Below are 11,911 nucleotides of genomic sequence, written 5' to 3'. Positions count from 1 at the left end.
TTTTATGTAGCATGTTTTATAATATGTTTTTTTACAAATATAATGAGTTCTTATATTTTTTATAGTTAATTACACTGATAGTCCTTATGGTTTATTGAAAGTAACATCTTTGATTTACGTTGTCACACAATTTATTGGGATCGGTTTGGTACATGGTGAAGAACTGGCACTTTGTTTTTGGATTTTGGTTCGTTCATCTTCATCTTCATCTGATTGTTGTTATTGGATGTGGTCTCGGGTTTTAAGCGAATTCTTGGTTGTTAACTGATGTCAAGATTGTAAGTAATTTCTAATCTTCTTGCAATTTCACTCGTCCGTGATTCTGCAGTTGGCAATATATATATTACTTTTTCAACAGTTTAATAAGTTGAATTTACATGTAACATTCAATTGAAATGGAATGACATCCTATGTATTTGTTTATTTATTATATATGAATCATATGATGATGTTAATGGATGTTTGTAATTATTTGAGCACATGAAGTTTGAGCACCCCGATCATGTTTCCTTGGATTTCCTCCCAGTAATCGTAAGCATGGTTCCTTGGATTTCCTCCCGATAAGCATGCTTCTCGCCACTAAGACCATGTGTAGTGGAAGAAACCCCACCCTTGGGCGTTTTACGTTATGTGACACTCCAGTCAGCAATGGGGCATTATAGGGCCCGTTTTTTTTAAATGGGTGTAGTGAGGATGTGGGCATTGTGAGACATTAGACTGCGGGGTATGGTGGGGCGGGGGTTGGGCTTGGGTTGGGGCATTTGTTGACACGTGGCTTGGGTGGCAGACATGGGGCGACCCACATTAAAACAGGGTATGGTGGGGCGGGGGTTGGGGGCGTGGGTTTGGTGGGCTTCGCTGGGCTGACCCGGCTGGGCTCTTTGGGCTCTTTGTAATTAAAGAAAATTACATAAAAAAAATTACATAAAAAAATTTCCTAACGTTTATATTTGTTTTTTATCTCTTCTCTCATCTGCAAGACTATTTCCAACTCGTCACCCTTTAGGTGATCAATCGGCTGGGATAGAATTTTCAAATCCTCCCGTCTTTGTCTCTCGGCTTCTCTAGCGGCATCTCTAGCTTCTTTGCTCTTCCGAATTTCGATCCTTTATTGTTGGAAGACGTTGAATGTATCCATCTTGGATGAAATGGCATCCAACTGGTCGCTGTATATTCCTCTATGCAAGAGCGAACTCCCAGCTGAAGGTGATGCCGTAGCAGATCTTGATTTTTGAGCACGCCTTTTTGTGGCATCTCTTCCATACTCAGGCTGGTTTGGGCTTGGCGAATCATCAAAAAGGTCCTCAATCTCTTGATCTCGTGCATCAGATTGGGACGAGGCCCTCGACCTTTTGGAAGACGTGTTGCTTTCGCTACCACTGGGGATATTCGCCCACTTTGGATGAAACTTACAAATCTCCCAACAATGCATGAAACGGAAGTCGGTCCCCACATTTGTCTTGAATTGAAGCAATGCATTCGTCACAATGTCGGCTTCGGTTTCACCACTTTTTGGGTTTTGTTTTGCTTTATTTAAAAAACCACTATATTTTGTAAGTTGGCCGCTTATCTCGGTCCACTTCGAGGATAAGCTATCGTTTTCACGATAAACCTCTTTTCCCAATTCTTCATGGAATATTTTACTAACCCCTTGCCACAAATAGGTTCGATGTTGAGAATTTCCTGTTTTTATAAAAACAAAATTTAATATATTACAAAGTTATATAAAAAAAAACATCAATAAAAACAAAGTTTAAGAATACCTAAAGTTGAATGTTGAGATTGTTGAAACCAACCCCTCGCCAATGCAAGTTCTTCAGGAACGGTCCATTTTAGTTGTTTTCGCTTGATGGTTTCAAGTGCTTTATCCGCCTCGGTTTTTTTCTTATGGCTTCTCTTTTTTATGGGTTGGGGTGCGGAAGGACCATCGTTGGGTGGTTGAGTTTCGGGGACGGTTTCGTTTTGTGAAAGGTCGATGGAGGTTGGTGAAAGGTCGATGGGCGATTGTGTAAACGGGGTAGGTATCGAATCGTCGGTGTGTGGGAAGTTAGTAAATAAACGATTCCCGAGATACGATGCATAACCCGTCATGTCGGGCATAGAAGAGTGTATGAAAAATGGACGAGCCATTGGACGAGTGGGTGGTGGGCTAGGATTATTTTCTTGGAATGCATACGGGTTGTTCAGGTCAAAAGGACGGTTATGAGGATGCATTTTTTCGTTTTGTAGATGGAGAATTGAAGATGAATGTGGTAAAAAAATGGAAGAAATTGTGAGGTTTTATAGTGGAAAAATTAAATTTTATTAGTTTTTTTTTAAATAGCCGTTGGCCAACGGCTAGCCCAACGGCTTCTTTTGGTTTGTCCAATTAAAGCCCGCCATGTCAGCTTGGCCAGACCGCCCCACGCCCGGCTTGAAACCCATGCCCCAAGGGCCACGCCCAAATCCATGCCCACCCGGGGTGGTGGCTTGGGCGTTTTCAGCCCACCCACGCCCAAACCCCCGCCCCATACCTCGCAGTCTTATATCAAAAGGGGTGTAAAAAATTAAATTAAAAAAACCATCAAAAAAAGGGTATTGGCCAACCAAAAAGTAGAATACATGTGATTGGCCAAACAATTCAAAAAGAGCTGTGGATTAAAGGACGCTTCTGACATTTTTTTTAAACAACGCCCCGGGAGCGGTCATCCGGGCGTTTTGGGACATTTTTCAAGAATAAAACACCCAAAAACCACCCACTACGGGTGGTCTAAAGAAGTAAGTAGCATTAATCATATTTTTTTATATTCTTAGAATCTTTTGTATGATGGTTCTTATAAGTTTGGCCTATGCAAGTTGTTTACTTTTTTTTGTTTTTCTTGGAAGCAAATGCATCGGCTCCTTTAGAAAAGGTTTTGGAAATTGCAAGCAGGTTGGGTAGTAAGATACTAAGATTAGTGTAGTTGTTGCTCACCGGTTTGATATGGTCAAAGCATGTGTCATATTATTCTTATATCTTACATTTGTAAGTTGGTGTCTTTTTATTAATATCTATTTCACCATTTACCATGTTCTTATAATTTGCCACATATTAATTTGTTCTTTAATTTGCCGCATATTAATATATTTCACCATCCACTGTGTTCTTTAAATTTGCCACACATGTTGATGTTTTTTTTCTCAGCTGACAAATGTAAACGATGTAAGAAGTCAGTAAACTTGGTTGTTATTTTTTATCTGTATTTAGCAATAACTTTGATATCATGACTTGTGCATATGGTGAATTAGTTTCCACGAAATTAGTTAGTCATGGTTTGAGAGCCAACGTATAAATCCATTGCGAGACCTTTCTGCTAAAGCGAGTCCGAATGGTTCTGCTATAAAAGATCTCAATTATCCACGAAAACCGTCCAACATATTTCAAAATTTCTGTAGGTATTCCTCAATAATCATGTAAACGAATATGATCAAGTTTGTTTTCTTTGTCTTATATTTGATAAGTATTTTTAATTTTAAAAACGTTAACATTGGGTTAATACATCTTATTCATCACGCATTATTCAATTTTTAAAATATATATACACTTTTTGTTTAATAAAATTAAATATCTGAACTCGTGAGTATTCACAGGTGATAACCTAGCATAATACAATTCAAATCATTTTGAATTATTTCCTCCATCGTAATCTCCATAGTTAGAGAGTGTATATTTCGTATCTCTCATTTGTTTGCTCGTTCGAATCATTTTGAATTATTTCTTCCATTGTAATCTGCATAGTTATATAGTTATTGAGTGTATATATATGGTATGTTTCATTTGTTTGCTCATTTTCTCTTGTATTTATATGTTACCAATATATATGAATGATACAATTACAAGTAAACGGGAGAGGCCAAATATTTTTTTTGAAAAGAAGAGAGGCCAAATATACACTCCATAAATGTGAAGATTTCATGGAGGGAATAATTTAAAAGATTTGAATTATATCATATTATCCTTTTTCTTTAATACATTGGACAATATATTTAGTTTCTTAAAATATTGTAATTATACATGAAGTAATACATTGTACAATATATGTACAATATATTTAGGTTTCTTAGAATATTGTAATTATACATGAAGTAATACATTGTACAATATATTTAGTTTCTTAGAATATTGCAATTAGTTTCTTAGAATATTGTAATTATACGTGAAGTTTCAAGTTTGAGTGAATTTTCTTGTAGGATGCATTTTACAAATATAAGATAAAATAAAAATATTTAAGTGATGTCAAAGTCATAACATGAAGTCAGCCTTCATTGTCGACCTGTTTCTGTTTAAACATGTATACTATAAAATCAAGAACTTAAATATCTTTAAACTAAGCATAAGAACATGGGGTGTGGGGCGTGGGTTGGTGCAGGGGATGTCAAGTAATGCTGGCTAAACCATATCGGGCCAGCGTTGGTCATGGCGTTGCCCTGCTAGCGTTGGTTTGAAGCCTGCCGTGGGGTAGGGATAAGGTGAGTTGGCTGGCTTGGATTGGTTAGTGAGATAGAACCGTTGGGCTAGCGGTTTGGCGTAGCCGTTGGCCAACGGTTATTTAAAAAAAAATTCTTTTACTTATATTATATATAAATCAAACAATTCTTACTCATTTTTACTATCCAAAAATTCAAAAACCACTACCAACCTTCAAAAAAAAAAATGTATACACTGGATTCTTCAAGTTCAAGCGATTCGTATCATAGATTTGTTTTGTTTCGACACTTCCTAGATTCGACTCCATTGAAGATGAAGATGATTGATTTTTTTTTTTTGTGATGTAATGTATTTTTTTATTGTAGTTATTTAATATAAATAAAAGGTGTTTTTAAAATTAGTTTATTAAATTCTATGATTATGTAAAAAAAAAAAAATTTGGTGTCACATGGCACCCTAACGCCGTCTGGCCACGCCCCTTCCACACCCAAAGGTAAAACCCACAACTGTCAGGTTTCGAGCAATGCCCCAACCCAACCCAACCCCACACCCCATAGTCTAATATTTCTAGCTATCCAAACAAAAGTTGATTTAATCTTGCTTATAACAATACGTAATTATATGCATATGTTGTGTACTTATATATAATAATGCTTAATTATACACATGTGTTGCGTAATTATCTACGTATGTTGTGTACTTAAACATGTATGATACATTATTATATTGACGTCTACATATACCCCGTCTAAAATACAAGTGTCGCATCTTGATGCTTTCATTACGTTACTTCTTCGCAATAAATTACTTTGTAAAGAAACAAACTACTATTTAGTTAATAGTTTTAAGTTAGTTTTACTGTAAATATTATATATATTTTTTTGTAACGTACAACATTTAATAAAATAAATAAATACTTATTCACTTGTAAATAGACATTTAAATTCTTAAATCATTATTGTCAGAATATCATTTCCAATTTACCAACTTTGTCTCCCTATATAAGTGAATCATTTTGATTGTACAATCATCCCATTTTCGACGCTATGGCTAGTCTTTTCAAATCCACCCTTTGCTTGTTAGTTTTGTCGACCTTCATCTCACTTTCACAATGTGCACCTTCATCAAACGTAGATATAAAAGCTAGAAAGGATATGTGTCGTATATTGCAAAAATACGGGTTTAACAAGCTAGCATTGAAGTGTTATAAGAGGAGGGTCATGTCAGAAGCAAACATCGTTTCTCGACGACTAGTCCCTGGAGGCCCCAATCCTGATACCAATTTTATTGGTTCTCTACGACTAGTCCCAGGAGGCCCCAATCCTGATACCAACTTCATCGGTTCTCAACGACTAGTCCCCAGTGGCCCCAATCCCAATTCCGATACCAATTTCATCGGTTCTCAACGACTGGTCCCTGGAGGCCCCAATCCCGATACCAATTTCATCGGTTCTCAACGACTAGTCCCCGGAGGCCCCAATCCCGATACCAATTTCATCGGTTCTCAACGACTAGTCCCTGGAGGCCCCAATCCCGATACCAATTTCATCGGTTCTCAACGATTGGTCCCTGGAGGCCCCAATCCCGATACCAATTTCATTGTTTCTCAACGACTGGTCCCTGGAGGCCCCAATCCCGCTACCAATTTCCTCGGTTCTCAACGACTGGTCCCCGGAGGCCCTAATCCCGATACCAATTTCATTAGTCCCCGGAGGCCCCAATCCCGATACCAATTTCATTGGTTCTCAACGACTGGTCCCTGGAGGCCCCAATATCGATCATAATTTTTAAAGTTCTTTCTTACTAAGGGTACTTATTATGTATGTGTTTGCGCACACATTTCTTATGTTTTTTGTTTTTGTCTAATAAAATATTCCCTAATTTATATAAAGGGAATATGCACATATAAAAGTTGGTTCCATTTATTTTTCTGTGTGCATGTGTGTTTTCTTTTTTTTTCGATAACCGTGAGAACTTGTTATGAAAATTCATAAGAACTCGTCAATACTCCATATCGTGCTAACCATTCAGACTAGATAAAACACAAGTTACGCTGAGCATGAAACATTTCTTGGAGGCTATTTTAAAACACAACTTACATTGAACATGAACCATTCATGAGATCTTTGTTTTATTCACTCGCGTGTTAGGTTAAGTTTAAACGCTCTTTTAAAGTTTGAAGAGTTTTATTATTATTATTATTTTTTTGAATGGCAAATTTGGATCACTGACGGAACACTGGAGTATCATCGTGCCACTAGAGGAACCACCCGATCATATCCATCTCCACTAGGCATAATGCCACACCAATTCAGGAGGAAACCCAATAAACATGGGAAAACCCCCTTGTGAGAATCGAACCCAGGACCTATTGGTCCCAAAGCCTTATCCAACTACCAAGATGCCACTAGGCTATAAAGCTATGGGCTGAAGAGTTTTATTATGCAGGCTCAAACTCGATAAAAGATTATAAATAAAGAACCTAACTTCATTCAAAAGCTTGAAAATTAACGTAGATACTGAGTAGCTAGAAAATAGTCATCAAAATTATGTTAAATAAAACAATTACACTATTGTATCAGTTGTTAGCACACATAGGATTAAAAATTTTCAATAAGAATTTAGGAAATCTTAAATATAAAATTATGTTATAGTCGATTCATTATATGATATGAGCTTGTATCTATGTTTAAATGATAAGACTCAAATTTCAATAAAAATCATTTAGTTTCCATAATACTGGAAGTAGACAATGAAAAAAACTTTATCTAAAGTTTGTACAATATAATCTTACTTAAAACAATTTTTATCTAAAGTTTGTTTAACTTTTAAAACCTCTCCATCTCATTCTTTATATCTATCTCTATTTAATTAAATAATAAATTTTAATTATTTTTTATTATCATTTCTCTTTCTTTCACTCACAATAATACAATATATATTAAGGAAAACAGGGTGAGAAACAAAAAGTTAATTCCTAAATACTGAGATTGAGAAGTTAGTCCATAAATTTAATCTTTATTTTATTGAATTAAATCAATTAACATATTTAGAGAAAACCTTAAAACTCACTTCAAATACGTATGGATTGAGTTGAGATATCTTTCACTAACAATAATAATGCAACATATAAAGGAAAAAAGGAAAAAGGAATGATGAATAATAGATGATTCCTAAACATTAAGAACGAGAAGTTAGTTCCTAAATTTAATTTGTATTCCTAAATATTAGTTCTGACCATCGTTGCCAATAGGAAATTTAGTGTTCCTTGATAATTGAAAGGTCTGATGTAGTTGAAAAAATCAGATTAGTCGCTAGTCGGTCGATTATTGATTAATTTTTAGGTAATCAGTGTATTGATTAATTTTTAGGTAATCGGTGTAATAATCTCTCGTCGGCCGAAATCATCGATCCGGCGAGATTCTAGCCAAAACCTTTAAATTCTGGTGATTAATCATGTATAATTAAGAAAAATAGGTTGACGAAGGGTTAAAATTTGTCTGCTTTAAACGCTAGGAACGATTCTCAGCCGTTGGATGAAACCAATCAAGGGACAAGATTGACGCGCTGGCGTTTTTGTAATTAACTGTAACCCTAAAAAACGTGAGTTGGGTCATTAATGATAAAAGATTCATTTGAGGATGGAAAAGCACATTATAGCAGATCTTATATAGATCTTATATGAAAGGGTATGAAAATGCCAAACCGCCATGGAAACTATTAAACCACCAAAACTTTTATAAACATAAATGTTGCTTTCAGAATCATAAATGTTGATGATTCTGAAACACCACATAAAAAATAAAGCGGGCAGGTTGTCTTTGTAGTTATGGTTTATTTTGTGCAAAAAAAGAACGAGCCAAAAAAAATCCATTATATGACAACACCTCTATCATTGTATAAAACATACATAGCAGAGAAAACGTAATATCATATAAACAGCATACAAAAAAATGCATTAACAAAAGTAATGACCAACATAGTTTTATGGAGGTTCGAGTCATCAATTGATAGATTCGTAACCAGATTCGCAGACAGAAGAAGACTAATGGTCGAGATAATAAACGCCATAATGAATATGGCTGAAGATGTTTTAAGGGGAATACTCACGACCTTAGGGTTCCTTTTGATAACTTGTGTGAAAAAAAAATACAAACCTTAATCAGAAGACTAAGAAGAGAGTTTCCAAAATATATTGATGATTTTCACGAAGAAACAATTGCAGGTTCACGTTATGATGAGGAAATGGAAATAGTAATTGTTGTGTGGAGCTATGGAGTGGAAGAAGGTTACCTAATTGATACCATCCTAATAAGAGAGGGTCTTGATTTTCTCCAACAACTTTGTAGCTTTACGACTTTAAACACTGTCAGATCTCCAACAGTTGTTTCACTTGAAGAAATGTTTTAATGGAGACTTCAAACACTGTAGGAATTAAACGTCAATAAGTGTGAATCTGAAGATGAAGATGAAGAATCTGAACAATAAGGGTGAAAACAAGCCCAGAGGCTCGAGAGCTACTCGTGATCGGCTCGGTTAAAAGCTTGAACGAGTCGAGCCTTAACGAGCCCGAGCTCGAGCTCGAGCCTGAAATAGAGCTCGTTTAGTTATCGAGCCCGAGCTCGAGCCTGAAATACATAGCTCGTTTAGGCTCGCGAGCCCAAACAAGCCTAAACAAAATTTTAGTTTTTTATATATATAATATAATAATGATGATGGTAACCTTGGTGAGCTGAGCTCGAGCCGAGCTTTGGCTCGCTTAATCGCTATTGAAACGAGCTCGAGCCGAACTTTTAGCTCATTTGAGGTTGTTCTCAAAATAGCTCGAGCCAAGTCGAGCCGAGCTCGAGCTTTGGGTTTTACTCGCGAGCCGAGCTCGAGCTCAGAGAAGTAGGCTCGAACCGAGCCGAGCTCGAGCTCGAGCTTCATAAAAACATCACGAGCCGAGCTCGAGCCTAGTCGGGCTCGGGCTCGGCTCGTTTACACCCCTACTGAACAAGAAGAAGAAGAGGGGAGTGGTGGTTAGATCTTTGGTCTAATCCCATCAGATGATAAATTTTGATTTTTTTTTTTTTAATTTTGATGAATGGTTGGCGTGTTTTTTAAACGAGTGAAAGGTTTTTCTTTATGAAAACGCCATGATATTTTAAAATAATATCTTTAGAAACACAAGTTATATTAGATAAAATGCTAAAACACCAATGATATATTGATAAAACGCTAAACTATGTTAAATGGTTGAAACACAAAATTGAATGTAAAATGAAAAAATAAACGTCAATATTTGTCATGATGCAAATAAAAACAAATTATCAATTTGCCAAAAGAAAATAAAACGCCAAAGTATTCTTCGCTCGCATCCGCTCTTGAGGAATGTGTTGATCTTCTTTTAATCACGGGTTGCTTGCATGTAGAGGTATAATGTCCATATTTCTTTCAGTTTTAACACCGTCTTTCTTTCGTCCTCGCCTTCTTTTTTGACTGTTCAATGGGCTCCTTTTGTTTGGATTTGATATGCTTGCAAGATCCAGAACCTTTAGACTTGTATCCAACATGCACTCGTATAGGGTTCTTGCCACTTTGGTAATGCCTGATTATCTTAGCAAACACGTCCCTTAACAAGATGCATATCTTTAACCTTCTCCATATAAGATTGTATTAACCGAGATATTTGTACATATTATAATTAACAAATTGTAATTATTCTGTGTAAATATTGATTAAGTTTCCTTGTTTAGGCGATATGGTTTTTATGTATTCTCCCCTATTAAAAGGGTGTTTTGTTTAATGAAAGATCATCAACTTTTATATACTTTCATGGTATCAGAGCTTCGGTTCTGAATACCCATCGCCTTCCCTTTGGTTTCGACCACTAATCTGTTTTTCCTCATCCTAGTCGAACCCTAGCTTTTGTTTTTTCCCCTTCCTGTCGATTTCAGCAGCCCTCTCCCTGTCGATTTCAGCAGCCCAGCAGAAACCCTAACCTTCAGCCGACTTTCTTCCACAGAAAACCTAACCTTCAGCTGACTCCCTGAAACAATGCCCAAATCCGATGACTCAGAATCCTCATCCACCAAACCTGTTAACCCTGCCCTACACCCAGCCTACTCTGTGTCCAATATTCAGTCCAAGATACGAGCCCTAGATGGAACAAAAGTGACTTATACCTCCTGGGTGAAGTTGTTCAAGTTCCATGCTATAGCCTACAAAGTGCTCAACCATATTGACGGGTCAACCAAACCCAAATTCACTGACCAAGACTTTGAAACATGGAAGGAGATTGATGCACTCGTGTCTCAATGGATCTTCAGCACAGTGTAGATGATTTGCTTGGTCGAGTGCTGGATATGGACGCCACAGCCAGGGACACTTGGGTTCGGTTAGAGAAGCACTTTCTCAGCAATAAACAGACCAGGGCAGGAGCACTGGAAATCAAGTTCGTTAACCTCACGCTGGCTGTATGTTCTTCTATGGACGATTACTGCCAACAACTTAAACACTTGGCAAATAAACTGGCTGACGTTGATAAGCCAATCACTGAACCCAGGCTCGTTTTACAACTTGTTCGGGGACTTTCTCAGGAGTTTGACACTACTGCTCAGTTAATTCACTCTCAAAAGGCTGATTGGGATCTTGCTAGAACGATGTTAAATGATGAAGTCATACGCCAAGAGGCAAGAAAACAAAAGAATACTTTTGTTCTGGTTGCACCAGCCGCTGCAGCCGCAAATAACTCCACTGCAGCCGCCCACAACAATCAGCAACCACCTGTTAATCACCAGCAAACGGACCCGAATCAGCAGCAATATTATCGGCCAAGAGGTCATGGCCGAAATCAATCAGGTCGCGGTAGAGGAGGACGCAGACGCAGCTCACAGGGTTATTCTTGTTCAACCACATGGGCTTTTCAAAACCAAACAGGGCAGCCCACTTACCCACAGTGGGCCTGGTGGAACATTCCACCATGTCCTTACCCAACCCAATAGAATTCGCGGCCCAACAACAACTCCCAACCACCTTCGGCTAACTACCTCGGCTACCCCATGCCTCCTGGATTCGGTGCTTTACGTCCATCAGACCTCAGTGCTGCTTTCAACTCCATGAATCTCACTTACACGGACCCGAACGCAGTCATTGACACTAGTGCTGAAGGACACGTCACTGAAAACCGAGGTATGATTTCTGTCCCTGATTCTTCTCCTGTACACACTAAAATTTTGGTTGGTAATGGTCAATGTTTGCCTATTGAGGGTTCTGGCACGGGCTTTCTTCTCATTCTTAACCGAACCTACATTCTCCCAAACATACTTTATAGCCCTCGTATTATTAAAAATCTTGTTTCAGTTCATCACTTTACCCGCGACAATAATGTCTCTGTTGAATTTGACCCGCTTGGTTTTTCTTTGAAGGACCTACGAACTGGACGGCTCCTTTCCCACCATAATAGCACGGGAAATCTCTACC

At 37.5% G+C, this 11,911-nt stretch overlaps 2 protein-coding genes across 2 annotated transcripts; one reads left to right on the top strand and one right to left on the bottom strand.

The window, feature by feature from the left end:
• Window positions 1-1,108: 1,108 nt before the first annotated feature.
• Window positions 1,109-2,097, bottom strand: LOC110933842. The gene is made up of 3 exons (XM_035979814.1): window positions 1,764-2,097; window positions 1,613-1,683; window positions 1,109-1,270 (listed from the first exon to the last, which is right to left on the bottom strand). The coding sequence occupies exons 1-3, from the start codon at window positions 2,089-2,091 to the stop codon at window positions 1,109-1,111; spliced, it is 561 nt and encodes a 186-aa protein (XP_035835707.1). The 5' UTR covers window positions 2,092-2,097.
• Window positions 2,098-10,746: 8,649 nt separating this feature from the next.
• On the top strand, window positions 10,747-11,433 carry LOC110933841. The gene has a single exon (XM_022177044.1). The coding sequence runs from the start codon at window positions 10,747-10,749 to the stop codon at window positions 11,431-11,433; it is 687 nt and encodes a 228-aa protein (XP_022032736.1).
• The last annotated feature ends 478 nt before the right edge of the window (window positions 11,434-11,911 follow it).

This window comes from Helianthus annuus, chromosome 11, assembly GCF_002127325.2.
Source record: "Helianthus annuus cultivar XRQ/B chromosome 11, HanXRQr2.0-SUNRISE, whole genome shotgun sequence".
NCBI lineage: Eukaryota > Viridiplantae > Streptophyta > Magnoliopsida > Asterales > Asteraceae > Helianthus > Helianthus annuus.
This window is presented reverse-complemented; position numbering and strand designations above follow the sequence as displayed.